Source organism: Oncorhynchus kisutch, linkage group LG20 (assembly GCF_002021735.2).
Source record: "Oncorhynchus kisutch isolate 150728-3 linkage group LG20, Okis_V2, whole genome shotgun sequence".
NCBI classification, from domain to species: domain Eukaryota; kingdom Metazoa; phylum Chordata; class Actinopteri; order Salmoniformes; family Salmonidae; genus Oncorhynchus; species Oncorhynchus kisutch.
The window spans coordinates 31615028-31639370 of record NC_034193.2 but is presented as its reverse complement, the minus strand read 5'-3'; the positions used below and the strand labels follow the sequence as shown (position 1 = coordinate 31639370).

Genomic DNA, 24343 nt, shown 5'->3' with positions numbered 1-24343 from the left:
AATTTAAAAATCAAATATGGGGACCTTAATGTTAGAGGTTTCAATGTTGGGGCTGGTGACTGACTGGTACTCACAGGAGGAGTGGCTGCTGGGGAAACTCTTGCGTCCCTCTGACACTAGGTCTGGTTCTCCGGTGCACAGCATCTTAATATTCACCTGTCCATCTGGGAAACAGCGCTGATAGTAGTCTGGCCTGGGCCTGTAGAGAATGGAAAAAATACACTTAAATCAATCGCTCTCTTAATTAACCTCTTTGGGATCGGTGCCCCCACCCCAACCACCCCACTCCACGGGACGGTTGCGCTAATGTAGGCTAATGTGATTAACATGACGTTGTAAATAACAAGAACATTTCCCAGGACATAGACATACAGTATCTGATATGGGAAGAAAGCTTAAATTCTTGTTAATCTAACTGCACTGTCCAATTTACAGTAGCTTTTACTGTGAAAGAATATTAATAAACCAGTTAGGCACATTTGGGCAGTATTGATACAACATTTTGAACAGAATTGCAATGGTTAATTGAATCAGTCTAAAACGTTGCACATACACTGCACCTAACCTTGATTAGTACATTGTGACCTTTCCCTTGCATTTCAAAGATAAAAAAAAAATGCATTTTTGTCTTTTACCCAGATTTAATGTGTGATATTCTCCTACATTAATTTCACATTTCCACAAACTTCAAAGTGTTTCCTTTCAAATTGTATCAAGAATATGCATTATCCTTGCTTCAGGTCCTGAGCTTTAGGCAGTTAGATTCGGTTTTGTAATTTTAGGCAAAAATTTAAAATAAGGGTCGGATCCTGAAGAGAAAGAGGTTTGTTATAGCTTATGCCAACTGAAGTTAACTTTCAATACTGTAAGGGGTGCGTAAACTGGTGGCAGGGAAGTCAAACACAGAGCAGAACTTGGTGAGTAGCTGGAGCCGTTTTAGCATACAAAACAACAAACACATGGGTACAAAACACGTAGCGCACCAGTAACACATAGCACGAGTACTTACAAATAAACTATAAACCCGACAAGGACATGGGGGGAAACAGAGGGAAAATATACAACATGTAATTAGTTAATTGAAACCAGGTGTGTGCGAAAACAAGACAAAACAAATGGAACGGCGATGGCTAGAAGACCGGTGACACCGCCCCGAACAAGGACCTCTCCGCAGAAGTCGTGACAAATACACGAAAAAGGCATTTAGTTAAATTTTGAAAATGACACCCAGCATAACTGAATGTTATGCAATCAATCAAGATAAGGTACAGTACTCTGCTTGACATATAATCAAACCTTTTCCCAAACAGTGTTTGAGTCTAGTTAGTGTATTGCATTATTTATTTACCTGCCAACTATCAACTTGATAGTGTTTGTGAAGACTCCATTCAAAGCCAGAGCAAGTGAGACAGCTGTAGGACAGAGAAAAACAATTTATTTATTAATGATACCCACTGATTCTTAAAAGTTTTTTAATTAATATTATTTAAGTGAAATATTAGCGTATGTCTGAAGCTAAAAAAGCTACTTATGCACTACTAAGGCTTTTGATGGAGAAGTAGGTTTACCCCATTACTGTCCTTAGACATTATGTAGATGTTTTCATGTACAAAGATGGAAGGCTAATCCTGGACAAAAAAGCAAGGTCAATGGAAAATCTCCAGCCACATGTGAAACCACTCCTTAACCTTACATTTGACCTAGCCTAATACATAAACCTACTCAGATGGGACATGAGTAGTTTTTGAACACATTTTGAAGCTATACATGTTTTATGTTCTTGTTATAAACAATGGCGTAATGCAGCCTTATATTTTGGGTTATGATAGGGTTTGGGTTAAAATAAGAATTTGTTCTTTAACTGACTTTTCTAATTAAACAAAGGTTAAAATAAAAAACACAGTTGCTCAGGCATTTCTGGTTAGTTATTTTTGTCTTATTTCACTGTAGAGCTCCCAGCCCTGTCCAACATGCCTTAGATATCCCTTTTGTCCCACCCCCCACCGATGCGGTGACCTCACCTGGTTTAACTGGTGCCTCTAGAGACAAAACCTCTCTCATCGTCACTCAATGCCTAGGTTACCTCCACTGTACTCACATCCCACCATACCCTTGTCTGTACATTATGCCTTGAATCTATTCTTCCACGCCCAGAAATCTGCTCCTTTTACTCTCTATCCCGAACGCACTAGAGGACTAGTTCTTATAGCCTTTAGCCATACCCTTATCCTAGACCTAGTCTGTTCCTCTGGTGATGTAGAGGTTAACCCAGGCCCTGCAGCCCCCAGCACCACTCCTATTCCCCAGGAGCTCTCATTTGTTGACTTCTGTAACCGTAAAAGCCTTGGCTTCATGCATGTCAGAAGCCTCCTTCCTGAGTTTGTTTTATTCACTGCTTTAGTACACTCCGCCAATCTGGATGTCCAAGCCGTATCTGAATCCTGGCTTAGGAAGTCCCCCAAAAATGTGAACATTTCCACATTTTCCAACAAGGCCTCCTTCACTCATGCTGCTGAACATACCTTCATAAAACTGACTGTCCTACTAATCCTTGACTTTGGCGATGTTGTTTACAAAATAGCCTCCAACACTCTACTCAGCAAACTGGATGTAGTCTATCACAGTGCCATCCGTTTTGTCACCAATATACAACCTACCACTGCGACCTGTACGCTCTCATTTTCTGGCCCTCACTACATTTTCATTGCCAAACCCACTGGCTCCAGGTCATCTAATAAGTCTTTGCTAGGTAAAGCCCCACCTTATCTCAGCTCACTGGTCACCATAGCAACACCCGCTCCAAGCAGGTACATTTCACTGGTCATCCGCAAAGCAAACATTTCCTTTGGCCGCCTTTCATTCCAGTTCTCTGCTGACAATGACTGGAACAAATTGCAAAAATCATTGAAGCTGGAGACTTATATCTCCCTCTCTAACTTCAAGCATCAGCTGTCAGAGCAGCTTACCGATCACTGTACCTGTACACAGCAAATCTGTAAATAGCACACCAAACTAGCTCATCCACATATTGTTATCTTTTAGCTCTTTTGCACCCCAATATCTCTAGTGTTCACTGTGTGTCACTCCAGTGTTATGCTAAATTGTAATTATTTCGCCTCTTGAGTATTTATTTCCTTACCTACCTAAATCTTCTACATTTGCACACACTGTACATAGATTGTTATATTGTGCTATTGACTGTACATTTGTTTATGTGTAACTCTGTGTTGTTTTTTCGCAACTGCTTTACTTGATCTTGTCCAGCTCACAGTTGTAAATGAGAACTTGTTCTCAACTGGCCTAACTGGTTAAATAAAGGTGAAATAAAATAAAAATAAATGTATAAGTTATAGTTATTTAAAGTGTCAATCTTTGATTACTTCATACATTTCTTTACTTTTACATTATTTACACACACCCATTGATTCTTGAGACATATTTCTTATATAAGAAATGTCTCTTGAGCTTCGTCAATTGTCAAACCCAATCAGAAACCAAAATAGATGTTTGTTCTATGCTATTTTAAATACTGTTTAGACTTATGGTGGAAATTGTCAGTTTGTATCCATAGCTCTATCGATTAATTAGAGAGTGGTTACAGTTCTCCACGCCCCCCCCCCCCATCATTTACCAGAATAATGGCGAGGTACTGGCTTAGTTGCTGTTTGAACTGCAGAATGCTCCTCTAAGAACCAATGGGTGCCTTCGGAAATTATTCAGACCCCTAGACTTTTTCCACATTTTGTTACGTTACAGTCTTATTCTAAAAATTATTCAATTATTTTTTCTCTCTCTCAATCTACACACAATACCCCATAATGCAAAGCAAAAACAGGTTCCTAGACATTTTTGCTCATTTATATTTAAAAAAAACTTATATCACATCTGTCAGGTTGGATGGGAAGCATCGCTGCACACTATTTTCAGGTCTCTACATAGATGTTCAAGTCCGGAATCTGGCTAGGCCACTCAAGGACATTCAGAAACTTGTCCCGAAGCCACTCCTGCGTTGTCTTCAAATCAAATGTTATTTGTCACATGCGCCGAATACATCAGCTGTAGACCTTATCGTGAAATGCTTACTTACAAGCCCTTAACCAACAATGCAGTTTAAAAAAAAACAAGTGTTTCGTAAAAATATAAAATAAAAGTAACAAATCATTAAAGAGCAGCGGTAAAATAACAGTAGCGAGGGGATTCAGGGGATACCGGAACAGAGTCGATATACGGAGGCACCGTTTGGTGGAGGTAATATTTACATGTAGGTAGAGTTAAAGTGACTATGCATAGATAATAAAAAGATTGTAGCAGCAGCATAAAAGAGGGGGTCAATGCAAATAGTCATATTTTTAGCTGTTCAGGAGTCTTATGGCTTGGAGATAGACCCAAACTTCCTCCATTTGGGAATGATGGAGGCCACTGTGTTCTTGGTACCCTTCCCCAGATCTGTGCCTTGACAGATCTGGGGGCAGTTCCTTCGACCTCATTGCTTGGTTTTTGCTCTAACATGTACCGTCAAACTGTGGGGCCTCATATAGACAGGTGTGTGCCTTTTCAAATAATATCGAATCAATAGAATTTACAAAAGGTGGACTTCAATCAAGTTATAAAAAGATCTCATGGATGATCAATGAAAACAGAACGCACCTGAGCGTAATTTCGAGTCTCATAGCAAAGGGTCTGAATAATTATGTAAATAGGGTATCTGTTTTTATTTTATATCAATGTGCAAAAATGTCAAATCTGTTTTTGCTTTGTCATGGGGTATTGTGTGTAGATTGATGAGGATTTCTTTGTATATAATCCATTTAAGAATAAGGTTGTAATGTAAGGAAATGGTCTAAATACTTTCTGAATGCACTGTATATCATTCAGGGCTCATTTGTAAAATAGACCTTAGTCTCAGTATGACTTCCTGGTAAAATAAAGGTAAAGGATATTAAAAATTTACATTCATGGGCAAACAGAGAGGCCCTACTAAAGCAAATGACCATTCCCCGACTAGAGCTTGCAGCAGAAGAACTTGCATTACGTGTTGATACAATGTTGAAATCAGTTTTAGATTCAACTGGAAAAATCAGTCTTCTGGACTGAAAGCACATCTGTGTTGTGCTATATAGCCATCAAAACAAGAAAGTTCCACATATTTTTGGCAAAAAGTCTCAGTCATCAGAGGTTTGACTATTCAGTGGCGGAATGAGAGCTCCAAAGTCAATCCAGTTGAATGCGTCACGTTGCAAAACTGAATAATCTTTCCTAAAATCCAAGAGATGGATTGAAGGTCCAGACTTTCTGCTGAGGGCGGAGTCTCAGTAGAGACTAGAGCTGCCAGAGGACCTGAGCCCCATTCCTTCTGATGAGCCTGAGGTAAAGAAACTTAGACCAATTTGTAATTAAATAGCCCTTTATGACCATATGTACCTCTGTGATGAATTATTATTGACTATGTGCAAAAGTTAATTTAATTGTTTCCACACCCAGCATGCGTCACGTGCGTAATGGTCATGTGAGGTGAAATGTGTATATTTTTGGGATGTGAGCACTCTGTTTCGGATCGAAATGTCAATGAAGCGGTGAATTGGGAGCATAAACAGTGTGAGGGCCTTCCTGTTCTTCCTGACGTAAAGACATCACTGTTAATTGCATAGTGGTGAAATAAGAAAATAACCCTAAAAGTTAACTAATTGAACACTTTTCATAGTGGAGTAATTTGAAAAGGGCAGCAGCTTGGAAGCTGAAAGTCAAGACGACACTGCAGCAAGTGATAAAATAAAATAACCCAAGAACAGTAAGAACAAATAAAAGGTTGAAGAACAGATGAAGGTTAAATTGATGACGACAACGAGAATAAACTGTAGTGGGCGCTGAAGTCTATGGCTGCTCTTGAGGAGGTTGGTGTTGATTCTGCTATAGCATCAGTTATATCAGAACAGGACGGCATAACTTAATTGAAAGCACAGCAAATAACTGCATTGAATGCTGAGAGAGAGAGAGAGAGAGAGAGAGATACGATTCTGTCTTAGTCCTATATTGACGCTTTGCCTGTTTGATGGTTCGTTGGAGGACATAGCGGGATATCATATAAACTTCTCCCGCTCTTTGACAGCGGCAGCTCTACTATATCTCAGTGCAGATGTTGCCTGTAATCCATGGCATCTGGTTGGGGTTAATACAGTTGAAGACATAAATTTACATACAACTTAGCCAAATACATTTAAACTCAGTTTTTCACAATTCCTGATATTTAACTTCTTATGGCTGGGGGACAGTATTGAGAAGCTTGGATGAATAAGGTGCTCAGAGTAAACTGTCTGCTACTCAGGCCCAGAAGCTAAGATATGCATATTATTTGTAGATTTTGATGGAAAACACTGAAGTTTCTAAAACTGTTTCAATGATGTATGTGAGTATAACAGAACTCATATGGCAGGCAAAAACCTGAGAAAAAAATCCAACCAGGAAGTGGGAAATCTGAGATTTGTAGGTTGTCAAGTCTTTGCCTATCCAATATACAGTAGAAAATTTGGTCTGATTGCACTTCCTAAAGCTTCCACTAGATGTCAACAGTCTTTAGAACCTTATTGCAGGCTTCTACTGTGAAGGGAGAGAGTAAGAGCTGTTTGAGTCAGGTGTCTGGCAGAAAGCCATGCGCTCAGTCTCGCGCGCCCGTGAGAGTTAGCTGCGTTCCTTTTTGCTTTCTAAAGACAAAGGAATTGTCCGGTTGGAATGTTATTGAAGATTTTAGAAAAAAAAATCATTTCACATGTTTCTACAAACTGTAATTGAACTGTTGTCTGAACTAAGTGCCTGACCCTTGTGAATTTGGATTTGTGAACCAAAAGCGCGAACAAAAAGGAGTTGGACATAAATGGTGGACTTTATCGAACAAAACAAACATTTATTGTGGAACTGGGATTCCTGGGAGTGCATTATGATGAAGATCATCAAAGGTAAGTGAATATTTATAATGCTATTTCATACTTCTGTTGACTCCACAACATGGCGCGTGTCTGTATGGTTTGTTTTGGTCTCTGAGCACAGTACTCAGATTATTGCATGGTGTGCTTTTTCCGTTAAGCTTTTTTGAAATCTGACACAGCAGTTGCATTAAGGAGAAGTGTTTCTATAATTCCATGCACAACACTTGTATCTTTAATCAATGTTTATTATGAGTAATTCGGTAAATTGATGTGGCTCTCTGCAAAATCACCAGATGTTTTGGAAGCAAAACATTACTGAACATAACGGTGCCAATGTAAATGGAGATTTTTGGATTTAAATTTGAACTTTATCGAGCAAAACGCACATGTATTGTGTAACATGAAACCCTATGCGTGTCATCTGATGAAGATCATCAAAGGTTAGTGATTCATTTAATCTCTATTTCTGCTTTTGTGACTCCTCTTTGGCTGGAAAAATGGCTGTGTTTTTCTGTGACTAGGTGCTGACCTAACATAATCATATGGTATGCTTTCGTCGTAAAGCCTTTGTGAAATCAGACACTGTGGTGGGATTAACAACAAGTTTATCTTTAAAATGGTGTATAATACTTGTATGTTTGAGGAATTTTAATTATGGGATTTCTGTTGTTTGAATTTGGCGCCCTGCACTTTTACTGGCTGTTCTCATATCGATCCCGTTAACAGGATTTCCGCTGTGAGAAATGAATCCTAATAAAAATTCTCTGTTTTAGGTCAGTTAGGATCACCACTTTTTTTAAGAATGTGAAATGTCAAAATAATAGTAGAGAAGGATTTATTTCAGCTTTTGTTTCTTTCATGACATTCCCAGTGGGTCAGAAGTTTACATACACTAGTTCAATTAGTATTTGGTAGCATTGCCTTTAAATTGTTTAACTTGGGTCAAACGTTTCAGGTAGCCTTCCACAAGCTTCCCACAATAAGTTGGGTGAATTTTGGCTCCTTCCTCCTGACAGAGCTGGTGTAACTGAGTCAGTTTTGTAGGCCTCCTTGCTCGCACACGCTTTTTCAGTTCTGCCCACAAATGTTCTATTGTATTGAGGTCAGGGCTTTTTGATGGCCACTCCAATACTTTACTTTGTTGTCCTTAAGCCATTTTGTCACAACTTTGGAAGTATGCTTGGGGTCATTGTCCATTTGGAAGACTCATTTGCGACCAAGCTTTAACTTCATGACTGATGTCTTGAGATGTTGCTTCAATATATCCACATAATTTTCATACCTCATGATGCAATCTATTTTGTGAAGTGCACCAGTCCCTTCTGCAGCAAAGCAGCATGTTGTTGTCACCCCCGTGCTTTATGGTTGGGATGATGTTCTTCGGCTTGCAAGCCTCCCCCTTTTTCCTTCAAACAAAACGATGGTCATTATGGCCAAACAGTTATATTTTTGTTTCATCAGACCAGAGGACATTTCTCCAAAAGGTACGCTCCTAGTCCCCATGTGCAGTTAAAAACCGTAGTCTGTCTTTTTTTGGCAGTTTTTGAGCAGTGGCTTCTTGCTGAGCGGCATTTCAGGTTATGTTGATATAGGACTCATTTTAATGTGAATATAGATACGTTTGTACCTGTTTCATCCAGCATCTTCACAAGATCCATTGCTGTTGTTCTGGGATTGATTTGCACTTTTCGCACCAAAGTACGTTCATCTCTCGGATACAGAACGCGTCTCCTTCCTGAGTGTGAAAGCTGCGTGGTCCCATGGTGTTGAGACTTGCGTACTATTGTTTGTACAGATGAACTTGGTACCTTCAGGCATTTGGAAATTGCTCCCAAGGATGAACCAGACTTGTGGAGGTCTACAAACATTTTTTCTGAGGTCTTTTCTGATTTCTTCAGATTTTCCCATGACATCAAGCAAAGAGGTATTGAGTTTAAAGGTAGGCCTTGAAATACATCCACAGATACACCTCCAATCTTGTCAAATGATGTCAATTAGCCTATCAGAAGCTTCTAAAGCCATGACATCATTTTCTGGAATATTCCAAGCTATTTAAAGGCAAAGTCAACAGTGTATGTAAGCTTCTCACCCACTGGAATTGTGATAGTGACATAATCTGTCTGTAAACAATTGTTGGAAAAATTACATGTGTCATGTACAAAGTAGATGTCCTAACCGACTTGCAAAAACCGTAGTTTGTTAACAAGAAACTTGTGGAGTGGTTGAAAAACAAGTTTTAATGACTCCAACCTAAGTGTCTGTAAACCTCTGTCTTCAACTGTACTTACAGTCACTGTGGGGACGACTTCATTGATGAAGCCAGCGACTGATGTGGGGTACTCCTCAATGCCATCGGAAGAATCCCGGAACATATGTAGCTTAGCATCTGCTTCAACTGACTTTTTTTTTGATCGAGTCACTTCTATTAAGTTTGTGTAGGTGTATCAGAAAACAAAAACTGTAAAATTACGAATTACCTCAATGGCCTATTTATTGCCTACCTACCTACTCTTCAACTATTGCACACACTCTACATAGAATTTTTTCTATTGTGTTATTGACTGTACGGTTGTTTATGTTTAACTCTGTGTTCTTTGATTTTGTTGCACTGCTTTGCTTTATCTTGGCCAGGTCGCAGTTGTAAATTAGAACTTGTTCTCAACTGGCCTACCTAGTTAAATAAAGGTGAAATAAAAAATGAATACAAAATGAATGCAGCTATTCCTGGATGTTGTGTGTCTACGTCAGCCACATACAGTGGGGCAAACAAGTATTTAGTCAGCCACCAATTGTGCAAGTTCTCCCACTTAAAATGATGAGAGAGGCCTGTAATCTTCATCAGAGATACACTTCAACTATGACAGACAAAATTAGAAAAAAAAATCCAGAAAATCACATTGTAGGATTTTTTATGAATTTATATGCAAATTATGGTGGAAAATAAGTATTTGGTCACCTACAAACATGCAAGATTTCTGGCTCTCACAGACCTGTAAATTCTTCTTTAAGAGGCTCCTCTGTCCTCCACTCGTTACCTGTATTAATGGCACCTGTTTGAACTTGTTATCAGTATAAAAGACACCTGTCCACAACCTCAAACAGTCACACACCAAACTCCAAAATTGTAGACCTGCACCAGGCTGGGAAAACTGAATCTGCAATAGGTAAGCAGCACACACACACACACACACACACACACCCACACACACATATAAGAAGAACAAGTATTTGATACACTGATGATTTTTCAGGGTTTCCTACTTACAAAGCATGTAGCGGTCTGTATGTTTTTTTAATCATAGGTACACTTCAACTGTAAGAGATGGAAACAACTGTAAGTAGGAAACACATTTTTTTGCACACACTGCAGCAAGGATTTTGGCCCACTCCTCCATACAGTCCTTCTCCAGATCCTTCAGGTTTCGGGGCTGTCGCTGGGCAATACGGACTTTCAGCTCCCTCCAAAGATTTTCTATTGGGTTCAGGTCTGGAGACTGGCTATGCCACTCCAGGACCTTGAGATGCTTCTTACGGAGCCACTCCTTAGTTGCCCTGGCTGTGTGTTTCAGGTTGTTGTCATGCTGGAAGTCCCAGCGACGACCCATCTTCAATGCTCTTACTGAGGGAAGGAGGTTGTTGGCCAAGATCTCGCGATACATGGCCCCATCCATCCTCCCCTCAATACGGTGCAGGCGTCATGTCCCCTTTACAGAAAAGCATCCCCAAAGAATGATGCTTCCACCTCCATGCTTCACGGTTTCGATGGTTTTCCTAGGGTTGTACTCATCCTTCTTCTTCCTCCAAACACGGCGAGTGGAGTTTAGACCAAAAAGCTCTATTTTTGTCTCATCAGACCACATGACCATCTCCCATTCCTCCCCTGGATCATCCAGATGGTCATTGGTAAACTTGGACATGGGCCTGGACATGCGTTGGCTTGAGCAGGGGGACCTTGCGTGCGCTGCAGGATTTTAATCCATGACGGATTTTAATCCATAGTGTGTTACTCATGGTTTTCTTTAAGACTGTGGTCCCAGCTCTCTTCAGGTCATTGACCAGGTCCTCCTGTGTAGTTCTGGGCTGAACCATCACCTTCCTCATGATCATAGATGACCCACGAGTTGAGATCTTGCATGGAGCCCCAGACCGAGGGTGATTGACCGTCATCTTGAACTTCTTCCATTTTCTAATAATTGCGCCAACAGTTGGCCCCATGGCTGCAGATACCCTTTATCAACTGGATGTTGAACTTGCTGTGGGTAAGCCTGGTAGAATAGCTCTGGAATTTGCTGCGAGTAAGATGTGTACTTTGACTGAAGAGCTGGGTATGGAATGTGTTGTGGGTACTCTGGAGCAGGGTGAGGAACTTGCTGCAGTTCCAAAGTACCCAAAAGTGCTATAAGTAGAAGTACTGAAATGGCAGTAAGAACTGAAATGGACAATATGAACATTCTAAAGGCTAAGTAGCAGTAGGCAAACAATAGGGCAGTAAAGCGTAAAAAATAAGGTTCAAACATCTGATAAGAACCTATAGAACAATTCAAAGTACATACAGTAGCAACAACATACATCTGAAAAATAACTCCAATCAATGATGCATACTGGAGTGTCATAGGATGATGGCTGCCATACAACACATTTTTTGGTGTGGTGCCCATCTTAATATGGTCAGCTGCTGTCTCCCTAACTTGTCAGGTGACTTAGCAGCTATCTTGGATAAGCACTTTGCCACTCTGATAGTGAACTTGGTATTTACATGAGATAATCCACAACACCCATGATTACATGCTGACCAAACTGCCGTCGTGTGTGCGCATGTTGATTTTGTCTATCCCCACCAGACCAGTTCAAATAATAAAACCAACTGTGAACCAACTATATTAATTTGTGTACAGGTCAAAACACGTATGAAACATTTAGCTAGCTTGCTGTTGCTAGATACTTTTTTTCTTGGAGATAAACATTGGGTTGTTATTTTACCTGAAATGCATATGGTTCTTTCTTTTGTTGGATCTTTGTAGAATTTTGAGTTACACAATTGTGTTTTCTCTATTCCAACAATTAATACACAGACATAAGGGGAAACATTGTTTTTAGTTGGTCTTCTTTGATTAATCGTGTTTCATTCATTCTTCTTCTGTGGATTTTATATGGCGTTTGGCAACCAATGTTGTGTATGCTAAGAGGTAGTTTGGAGGTAGATCACGATATTGTGATATACCTTACTGATATTTATATCAAACAATATCATATCAAATGATAAATATTGGTTCTTAAATACAGTAATAGTGTGTTGCTGAAGCCAACACAGTAATAATAAAACGTATGTCAGTCCACAAAGTTTTCCTTGATGATATCAGAAACTCGTTATGCAACCATCATACCTGGTCTAGACTGTGTTCTTGCCTGTGGCAATGGTTACAGTGCCTTGCAAAAGTATTCATCCCCCCTGGTGTTTTTCCTACTTGTTGCATTACAACCTGTAATTTAAATGGATTTTAATTTGGATTTAATGTAATGGACATACACAAAATAGTCCAAATTGATGAAGTGAAATGAAAAAAATGACTTGCTTAAAAAATAATAATAATAATAATTTTAAACTGAAAAGTGTTGCATGCATATGTATTCACCCCCTTTGCTATGAAGACCCTAAATAAGATCTGGTGCAACCAATTACCTTCAGAAGTCACATAAATAGTGAAATAAAGTCCACCTGTGTGCAATCTAAGTGTCACATGATCTCAGTATATATACACCTGTTCTGAAATGCCCCAGAGTCTGCAGAACCAGAAAACAAGGGGCACCACCAAGCAAGCGGCACCATGAAGACCAAGGAGCTCGCCAAAAAGGTCAGGGACAAAGTTGTGGAGAAGTACAGATCAGGGTTGGGTTCTAAAAAATATCATAATCTTTGAACATCCCACGGAGCCCCGTTAAATCCATTATAAAAAAATGGAAAGAATAAGGCACCACAACAAACCTGCCAGGAGAGGGCCGCCCACCAAAAATCACAGACCAGGCAAGGAGGGATTTAATCAGAGAGGCAACAAACAGACAAAAGATAACCTTGAAGGAGCTACAATGCTCCACAACGGAGATTGGAGTGTCCGTCCATAGAACCACTTAAAGCCGTACACTCCACATAGTTTAGCTTTATGGAAGAGTGGCCAGAAAAAAATGGCCATCAATGAAAATGCTATGTCTGGCACAAACCCAACACCTCTCATCACCACAGTGAAAGCATGGTGGTGGCAGCATCATGCTGTGGGGATGTTTTTCATTGGCAAGGACTGGGAAATTGGTCAGAATTTTATGTAAGATGGATGGTGCTATAAATACAGGAAAATTATTGAGGGAAACCTGTTTCAGTCTTCCAGAGATTTGAGACTGGGACGGAGGTTCACCTTCCAGCAGGACAATGACCCTAAGCATACTGCTAAAGCAACACCCGAGTGGTTTAAGGGGAAACATCCCTGGAGGGGGTGCGTCACCTGAGTGGGTTGATTCACTGTTGTGGTCATCCTGTCTGGGTTGGCGCCCCCCCCTTGGGTTGTGCCGTGGCGGAGATCTTTGTGGGCTATACTCAGCCTTGTCTCAGGATGGTAAGTTGGTGGTTGAAGATATCCCTCTAGTGGTGTGGGGGCTGTGCTTTGGCAAAGTGGGTGGGGTTATATCCTTCCTGTTTGGCCCTGTCCGGGGGTGTCCTCGGATGGGGCCACAGTGTCTCCTGACCCCTCCTGTCTCAGCCTCCAGTATTTATGCTGCAGTAGTTTATGTGTCGGGGGGCTGGGGTCAGTTTGTTATATCTGGAGTACTTCTCCTGTCCTATTCGGTGTCCTGTGTGAATCTAAGTGTGCGTTCTCTAATTATCTCCTTCTCTCTTTCTTTCTCTCTCTCGGAGGACCTGAGCCCTAGGACCATGCCCCAGGACTACCTGACATGATGACTCCTTGCTGTCCCCAGTCCACCTGGCCATGCTGCTGTTCCAGTTTCAACTGACCTGAGCCCTAGGACCATGCCCCAGGACTACCTGACATGATGACTCCTTGCTGTCCCCAGTCCACCTGGCCATGCTGCTGCTCCAGTTTCAACTTCCACCTGACTGTGCTGCTGCTCCAGTTTCAACTGTTCTGCCTTATTATTATTCGACCATGCTGGTCATTTATGAACATTTGAACATCTTGGCCATGTTCTGTTATAATCTCCACCCGGCACAGCCAGAAGAGGACTGGCCACCCCACATAGCCTGGTTCCTCTCTAGGTTTCTTCCTAGGTATTGGCCTTTCTAGGGAGTTTTTCCTAGCCACCGTGCTTCTACACCTGCATTGCTTGCTGTTTGGGGTTTTAGGCTGGGTTTCTGTACAGCACTTTGAGATATCAGCTGATGTACGAAGGGCTATATAAATACATTTGATTTGATTTGATTTGAAACATTTAAATGTCCTGGAATTGCCTTGTCAAAGCCCAGACCTCAATCCAATTGAGAATCTGTGGTATGACTTAAAGATGGCTGTACACCAGCCAACTTGAAGGAGCTGGAGCAGTTTTGCCTCGATGAATGGGCAAAAATCCCAGTGACTAGGTGTGCCAAGCTTATAGAGACATACCCCAAGAGACTTGCTGCTGTAATTGCTGAAAAAGGTGGCTCTACAAAGTATTGACTTTGGGGGTGTGAATAGTTACACTCTCAAGTTTTCCGTTTTTTTGTTTTATTTCTTGTTTGTTTCACAATAAAAACATATTTTGCCTCTACAATGTAGTTGGCATGTTGTGTAAATCAAATGATACAAGCCCCCCAAAAATCTATTTTAATTCCAGGCTGTAAGGCTTGCGAATACTTTACCTGTTGTGTAATGAGCACAAATAAAGATAGCTGTAAACTGTATTACTTTGTTTATTCACCACTGTCTTAATTTAGCTGGTCAGTTTAAGAGCTTGTGTTATTGTCTTAGCATAAAACATGCTGTATGCCTCACATGACAATTTCATCTGACCTGCTAATGTGGCTCCTTTCACCTAAAAGTGACCATGGCTCTTTATTCAAAATTGGCCTTGAACCATAAAAATACCAAACTAATAACGTAAAGCCTAAAAGTAGCATATCGTTACGTCAGAAGGTGGAATGTGATCAGGAATAAATGCTTACCCGACAAAAAGATTGCTCATATTTTGGTAGGTTAAAAAACATTATGCTATTAGTAATAACTTTGTCACCAGATAATATGCATTTTTATGTAAGCTATATCTTCAGTAAATGCATTTTAAAATGCACAACTATGCATTTCAGACTTCAAATAAATAGTTGCACTGGCAAAACTGAGAAAAAGTGGAATAATGTACAAATATGGAAAAACAAGCACACTAATTACCCTATAGTTTAGCCCATTTTAAGGAATAGGAATTGTTCATCTGACTTACATCAGCTATTGTGAAAGACCAAATACATTAAACAGATGTGTGGTAAATGTGAGTGAGTCATAGTTGGAGGCAAAAATGCTGACAGGAGACTGCACTTGAGCCTATTTTAATGATTGTTTATTGAGGATTTTTTTGGTTGTTTTAAGCTTATTTTCTGTAACTCTACATAGTGTAACTTGATGCATGGCATATTTTGTTCAGGCTTTTTCACAATAATATTGATAGGGAAAATAAAGGAGAACATTTTCACAAATGTTTATCCGCTAAGAAATACTGTATGTTGTAATATTGTGATTTATTTGACCCATTATTTATCATTTACATATTTCTCAGAAAATTATTGACATTCAGCAGCTGAGCTACTTCCCAAGCAGTCTTTTTTTGACTCCTTGACTATAGAATGTTGTAGCTCAGCCGCTGAATGTCATAAAAATGAACAATATCCTCATGCGCATCAAGAGTCACACAATGGACTACTTACCAAGCAGTCTTTTTTTGGCTCCTTAACTATAGAATGTTGTAGCTTAGCCACTGAATGTCATAAAGACGAACAATATCCTCATGTGCATCAGAATCACGTCTCTCTTGTGGAATTTGCACTTGTTTCTAGCCTAAATCATCGCAGAGTTAATCGCAGAGTCGTTATAGATACATATTTGCCCCTTCAAAATTTGAAAGTAACAAGAGGTATGCTTTGCCCTTTTCTTTAACAAGAGGTAGGGCATACCCTGACATATCCCTTCAATTCAAGCACTGATGATAACAATAAAAGGATGAGTCAACGTAAGGGTCCATACCTAGACACGCCTCCTTGATTTCTGTCTTATCTGTCCGCTGAATGATCTTCACCACAAATATCACAGCCAACGGAGTGAGAAATGAAATCGCCTGGGAAGAAAACAAGAAGAAAACACAATCTAGACACATACAACACACATTGCTGTCAATTACAGAAACTCTTAATCATTTCACAAAGAGGTCCCCTAAAGCATTATCTTTCCACTGGGAGTGTGCAGTGTGATATATTCAATGGAGAGTTTTATTCCAAATATTGATAAATGAGCTGCCACCAACAAGGTTCTTTATTGTGCTCTGGAGTCTCCTGCACTAAAGGGATAGTTCTGTTTGGTGTTCAGTGGCTGTAATTTCATAGGAGACTTGGGCCATCGCAGCTCCCAAGTAATTATTTCTGCCTCAAAATGTGTTAATTACTTTCGGCCCCAAATCAATAATCCTTCAGGTTCTGCAGTGGGGGGGGGGGGGGGGGGGTTGTGTTTGTTTCTTAAGATGTGTAGCACATTGATGTGCACAGCGCATTTAATTTCCCTTGAGATAGAGATCTTTGGACTTTCGACTCTCATTCATCGTATCAGTTTAGCAATCTGTGTCAAAATGACTATTGCTCTCTGCCAATAATAACCTCACCAGGGAGATCTCATAGCAGGTCCATGGGAGGACAGACTGAGTAGGGCTCTTTAAATTCTGGGATGATGGATAACTATGGAATAGGTACAGGATAGACACAGTCCTGTCTGGGTGCAGCACAAAAGTGATAGAGGGAGAAGCAGAGAGTTGCTTTGTCAACACAAATGTGTAATTTTGTCATGACAATTAAAAAAATGCATTTGAGAGTGTTTTTTATTACAGTCTTTCTTGCTTTTTACAGAAGGCTCCCCTTTATGGTTGGAACCTTCTTCAGTGTGTATCGGGGAACAGCAATATGCCGCTGCTTTCAGGATGTCATCGTGATTAAGGAGAGATAGAGAACATTAAAACGTAATTGACATTTCTTAAGAGGTTACCCCCAGTTACCAAGAGGAATAAGAGATCCTAGAAAGATAAGGCGTGTAAGCATTCATCCGTGCTTGCGTACTTGGGTTTTGTGTGTGTCTGTGTGTGTGTGTATGTGTGCCTGAGTGCATGCATTTTAGGATGTGAGCCTGAGGCTCTGTACTTTTATAGTTGTAGATCCTGGCAAATGCCAAAGATATTAGCGCTCATGACATCATGGGAGGAGAAAATAATATATTCCATCCTGCCTATTTTAATTTCCAGATATATTTTCCTCAGTTCAGGGACATGCTCAGATGAATGACTTTAAAGAGAACTAGTGTCTGTCATCAGAGATGCAAACACTTTCCCTGAGATACCAGTTGCGTCCCAAATGGCACACTATCCACTTAATATGGGCCACTATTTTTGACCAGGGCCCATAAAATAATCTACTATATAAAGAACAGGGTTCCATTTGCAATGCACACACTGTGTATTGACCCCTCTGAAGGCAATGTTTCATTCACTGACGTTTTATTGCACCTTGTCATTGACAGAGATCCTTGGGCATTACGTTTGTGACACCTGTCGCCAATCTTTATGAGTGGCGCATTAAAAAAGGAACTACATTTAATGGACTGCAGTTCCAGTTCTCGATTGTTTGATGGTTCACTTTTGAAAAACAGTTAACACAGCCCACTAAACTGAAATTGTTTGCCAAACAACACTTTTGCTAACTACACTAAGGCCATAGAAATGTAATTAAATGTTTAATGGATGCCTGCCTTTACTTTCCCCCCAAAATGTATACAAATACAAATGTGAAACATTGGAAAGTTGTACTGACAAATTGCAAGATTATAGAACAAATAATGTTCTCAAGCATTCAGAGATACACTTTAAAGGGATACACAACTTCTTCTCAGAATTTTGGTTTAACTATGCATCTATTATACAGCCCATTTTCACCAGATGCGGCTTAGGCAAGAGAAGTTCTGCACTCATTCATTTTCAAAGAGGGCACGCAGAGAAATGTGCGGGGATTGTGGGAAGGTGAGCAGCGAGAACCCTGCTGGCGGAGCGGTAGAAAAGGTTCAGCTCTGCTCAACTTAATGCAAATGTCACACGGCCACCGCTGCCTTTATCAAATCAGGTGAGGAGCAAAACCAAAAAAAGGAAGGTAGAAAGCCAATCTATGATGTCGCTTTAAGTAGCCACCACTAAGATTGAGTGGCTGCTGCCATACATGTAAAAAATGTTTCACTAGCCACTTTAACAAAAGGCTAAACTATGTTTTGCAATATTGCACTTGTGATTTCATGAATATGAATATTTTCTAGTAATATTATTTGACTGTTGCACTATGCTATTCAGCTTTGCTGATGACAATTATACCGGATCTGGGATGGATGGTTCAGAGAGGTTACTAAAATCCAGAGACAAAATCTGAATCTCAATGGCAGGAGGATTGCAGAGATTATTGGTGTTGATGATAGATCAAGAGAAATTTGCACAACAATGTTTGCTTGTGCTGCTAGTTAGTTATGAAACTTCAAAACTGTGATCAAAGCACCATTTGTGAATGTGTTGACTAAATTAAATTGCGAAATTTGCCCACCAAAGGACAGAATTCACCAGTAACACACATTATAACACTGTAATTAAACACTAAGCATGAATTTCCAGTGATATAATATTCTACCAATTGGATTATGGTATTTTACCATCACTCATATATTATGAACTCAGCAAAAAAGAAATATCCCTTTTTCAGGAATGTCTTTAAAGATAATTAGTAAAAATAAAAAATAATAATCTAAATAACTTCACAGATCTTCACTGTAAAGGGTTTCCCATGCCATAAACAATTAAAGAACTTGCACTGTGGAATGGTGCATGGTGAACTAACAGCTTACAGACGGTAGGCAATTAAGGTCACAGTTATGAAAACTTAGGACACTAATGAGGCCTTTCTGCTGAAAAACACAGAAAGAAAGATGCCCAGGGTCCCAGCTCATCAGCATGAATGTACCTTAGGCATGCTGCAAGGAGGCATGAGGACTGCAGAGGTGGCCAGGGCAATACATTGCAATGTCCGTACAGTGAGACACCTAAGACAGCGCTGTGAGATGCCAGACACCTGACTCATTCAGCTCCCATTCCCCCCTCATTCACAGTAGAAGCGTCAATCAAGGTTCTAAAGACTGTTGACATCTAGTGGATGACTTAGGAAGTGCAATATGACCCCATAGACACTGTATATTCGATAGGCAATGACTTGAAAAACTACAAACCTCAAATTTCCCACTTCCTGGTTGGATTTCTTCTCAGGTTTTTGCCTGCCATATGAGTTCTGTTATACTCACAGACATCATTCAAACAGTTTTAGAAACTTCAGTGTTTTCCATCCAAATCTACTAATTATATGCATATTCTAGATTTTAAGACTGAGTAGCAGGCAGTTTACTCTGGGCACCTTATTCATCCAAGCTACTCGATACTGCCCCCAAGTCCCCAAAAATTTGAGAAGATCACGGGTGAACAGCCACACCCGTTGATTCGGTCAGAGGAGCCGAAGAGGCCTTCAGTGCCGGTTTGCCTGGTGTTGGGCAGATAAGCAGAGCAAGGCAGATCGCATTCTGATCCAAGTGCGGCGACATCATCGAATGAACGCCTCGGCTGATGGCACCCTCGCTTTGGCCTCTTGTTCAGGGAACAGGGGGGGTGAACCAGAACTGACACTCAAATGGCGACAGTCCAGTGGATGAGTTCGGCAGTGTGTTGTGAGCGTACTCCGCCCGCACGAAGAACTGGCATCAGTTGCTGGCCTGGGTGGAGACAAAACAGCGGAGGAACTTCTTTAGCTCCTGGTTGGCCCGCTCTGTTTGCCCATTCGACTGTGGGTGATTCCCACCCGAGGAGAGACTCACCGACCCCGAACATGGAGCAGAAGGCTTTCCAATACAGTACGACGAACTGGGACCCACGATCCGAGACAATATCCTGGGCAAGTCCATGTAGTCGAAATACATGGGTAATCATGAGATCAGAGGTCTCCTTCATTGAGAGAAACTTGGGTAAGGCAATGAAATGGGCTGCCTTGGAAAACCTATCAACGACCACCGGGATAGTGGTAAGCCCTTGGGATGGAGGTACCCCTGTGAAAAAGTCTTAGGACAGGTGGGACCAGGGCCAGCTGGGGATGGACAGAGGTAGGAGCAAATCCCACATTGTGGCCTCGCATTGGGAAGACTTGCTAAGGGCAGAGGTGGAACAGGTCGCAATAAAGGATCTCACATCCTCAATTATTTTGGGCCACCATAATTTCTGCCTCAGGAACTCCAGTGTCCGATTAACCCCTGGATGACCAGTTAATTTAGAGGAGTGTCCCCATTGTAGAACTCGGGAACGGGCTGGTAGTGGGTCCCCCGCCGGGGTCAGGTTCTTGGGTCTGGGCTTGTCAGACCATGGTCTCAATACTCCATATCACAGGGGCAACAATGCGGGAGCTGGGGATGATGAGTCCCTCTCCTCGTTAGAGACATCGTGTTGGCAGGACAAGGCATCTGCTTTCTCATTCTTGGATCCCGGGCGATAGGCTAGTATGAAAACAAAACTGTAAAAAAAAAATAATAATAACTTTGGGCCGCTTGAATGGAGACCAAGTTCTTGTGGTCTGTCCAGATCACGAACGGATGAGTTACCCTCTCGAACCAGTGTCTCAACCCCTCAAGGGCCCACTTAACAGCCAAGAGCTCCAGGTTGCCTACATCGTATTTGAGTTCCAAGCGAGAACAGTTTGGAGAGAAAGGAGCATGGGTGCAGTTTCTTGTCGTCCTCGTTCCGCTGTGAATGGACCACCCCTGATCCAGTGTCCAAGGTGTCCACCTCTACCACAAAGGGACGAGTAGGATCAGGATGAATGAGGATGGGTCCAGAGATTAAATATCCCTTGAGTTCCATGAATGCCCTGTCAGCCTCGGGAGTACAGCAAAAACAGCTCTGGGACTTACGGTTTAGGACCGTGCGATGCACTGCCACCTTCACTAAAGTTGCGTTAAACCTCAGGAACTGCTGGACCTGCTTGAGTGAGGTGGGACGGGGCCAGTCGGCGACCACCTCAACCTTTACAGGGTCTATTTGCATGCCTACGGTAGAGATATTGTGACCCAGGAAGGACAATTGTTATACTTGGAAATCACACTTCTCTATCGGGACATATAGTTGGCACTGCAGGAAGCTTCTCAGTACTTGGCGGAAGTGCAATGTGTGTTCTGGAAGCGATTTGAAGAAGATCCGGATATCTTTGAAATAACAAACACGAACCGATTCAAAATATCCCTAAGACTGTCATTGACCAATGCATGAAAGACTACTGGTGAGTTCCATAATATGAAGGGCATGACTAAATACTCATAGTGACTAGGTGTGTTAATAAAGGCAGTTTCCCAAATATCTCCCTCCCTAATTCTCACCAGATTGTAAACGTTACTGAGGTCCAGATTGGTGAAGAATTGGGCCACATGGGCCAACTCCAATGCAGAGGACATCAGGGGTAGGGGGTAATGATTCTTGGTCGTAATCCAGTTCAGTCCTCTGTAATCGATGCAAGGATGCAGGACTCCATCCATTTGACCCATGAACAAGAAGCCTCAATCACCCACGTGGGTATAACCAATGAGGAGATGGCACGTGGGTACCTGCTTCTATAACCCAATGAGGAGATGGGAGAGGCAGGACTTTCAGTGCAATCTGATTCAGAAATAGAAAGGAGTTCTATTTTAGCCCCTGGCATCACAGAAGATCGTTGGCGCGCGCGAGCAGTGTGGGTGCAATAATTGAATAACATGGATTTCTAAATTTACTTTGCAACGCTCGCGCACGCGACGTGTCCGGTCTGGTCAGCATGTAAGTATTTGGATGAAGAACTTAGGCAAATTGAGCCTCAGGTGGCCAATGCTTCACTAGCCACTGAAGCCGCAGCAGTAGCTGGACCACAACTCCAACCCATCCCCAGAATCAACACAGACTGGTGATGCAGTTGTGGAAATTGCGCTCCAATGCTGTCAATGAGGAATGTTTGTGCTGCAGAGAATTTGAATGTGACTAGAATTCTTACAGAAATTGAGACAAGGAGCAGTTAGTTTGCTTTTGTAACCTTTAGCTGCTCCAGCTGCTGGAGGAGTTGGTCCTAAAAGGAAATTAATATTTTCCAAGTTAATGGTGTTTATGATTTCTGCTAGCCATCTACTGAAGCAAGGGGCAGAAAAAATGATTGAGTAAGGGGCAGAGCCAAAAAACATGAGTTAAGGAACCCTCTGAGGCTTTACACCTGTCACACAGTGGGGAGACCTGTGGTAAATTTTATGTAATTTGGTTTTGGAGTCTACTAGTCATCCTTGAGATGACTAGTAGAGACATCTGTGTAGTTGGAGAAAAAAAGAGAATGAGGTGTTTTGAATTGGAGGGCGCTGTAGCAAATCATAAAACGAATGTTGTATAGGGAGGGTGTCAGCATTTAAAATGTTCCCTTTGATATAGTCTGACTTGTAAGTAATGGAAAAAATTGAAAAGATTGAAAGAATTCTTTAATTGGATGAATGATGCTACTTTCTTATCTATGTATAAGTCTTCAATTGTGGCCACTCCCTTCTCCCTCCATTCAAAAAACAGCTTATCAGACCGAGATGGAACAAAATAATGATTAAAGCATATCGCGTGTATACAGAGGTATCAGGCACCTTACAAACATGCTTAACTTGTTACGGCTAGGGGTTCCGCTATATTTAACTTTTGTACATTCACAAGTTCAATACACCAAATTAAAGCTTAATAGGTTTAAAATTCTTAAAGAATTTCTCAAAGCGAAGTTGGAAGAGAGGAATTCGTGACAGACTTGAGTTCCATTTTTAGCCACAGGGGGGGCAACAATGTTCAACTTATCAGGGAAACCCAGTTGCCAGTACGATAATGCCCCGTCATTGGTAGACCAGTGATAATGCTTAAAGATGGGTAGGCCTAAGCAGCCGCTTTCCATGGGCTATTGCAAGTGGGCTTTACGAATACTGTGGTTTTTGAAACTCTAGACAAATGACACGATTGTCGAGTCCAAAGTCTTAACAAATTATTAGGTAAGAGAAATTGGGAGATTCTGGCAAAGATAAAGGACACTGGGAAGAAAAAATGTATGGCGTTAATGTGCCCCATCATAGAAAGAGGCAATATTCTCCAGCTGTCTATGTTTTGTTTTAGCTTTGCAACCAGTTCATTGTTGTTCAGCTTGAAGATGAACTTTGGATTTATAGGTATTTTTAGTCTCAAGTAAGTTAAATGGTCATGCACCACTTCAAACGGTATCCTCTCTAGCTCACTTGTTGTAAAATTATCAGCGATACACATGAGATCACTTTTTCCTCAATTTATTGAATAGCCAGATAGTTTGCCAAATGAATTAAGTCTGGTAGTTGAGGGACAGAGGCTACTGGGTCCGAGAGGTATTAAAGCACATCGTCTGCATATAACGTAATACGACTTTCTATGTTTCCTACTTTAAGACCTTGGATACTAGGATGATCCCTTATTTGAATTGCTAGGGATTCAAGGGCAACAGCGAAGAGCAGAGGACTGAGTGGGCAACCCTGTTGGCCACATCTATGCAGTTCAAAGGGACTGGATTTGTCGCTGTCAGAATAGAGGATGTTGGGCAGGTGTAGAGTATTTTGACCCAGGTGATAAATGAGTCGCCAAATCCAAATCGAGTGAGTACTTCGTACATATAGGACCATTCTATTTGGTCAAATGCTGTTTGAGCATCTAGCGTTATAACAGCCGCCTTGGAGCGCTTTGCATAATGAATGATCAGCAGCCTGTGCACATTGGAAAAGAGAATCTGCCGGGGATAAACCCTGTCTGATCCGGGTGAATAATGGTTGTTACGTGTTTGTTCAACCTATTAGCAAGCACTTTAGTGATATTTTTTTGCAAAATTAAGCAATGTTATTGGTCTATATATTGCAGGATCTATTGCCTCGCTACCATTTTTTTTAACAGAAGGCAGGTATTGGCTTCATACAATGATTTTGGCAAAATATTATTTTCTGTTGAATCAGTGATCATCCTGAGTAAGAGGGGAGCGAGAGCTTCACTGAAGGTTTTATTAAATTCACAGCCAAAACCATCCGGGCCTGCAGCCTTTCCAGTTGGGAAAGCTTTTATTGCCTCGATTACCA

At 41.2% G+C, this 24343-nt stretch overlaps 1 protein-coding gene across 1 annotated transcript in view; it reads right to left on the bottom strand.

Annotated features, from left to right (window-relative positions):
* LOC109865182 (phospholipid phosphatase 4-like) overlaps window positions 1-24343 on the bottom strand; it is a 68796-nt gene that overhangs the window by 17884 nt on the left and 26569 nt on the right. The window contains 3 exon segments of the mRNA XM_020453287.2: window positions 75-199; window positions 1349-1412; window positions 16139-16229. Of these exon segments, the coding sequence (XP_020308876.1) occupies window positions 75-199; window positions 1349-1412; window positions 16139-16229 (280 nt within the window).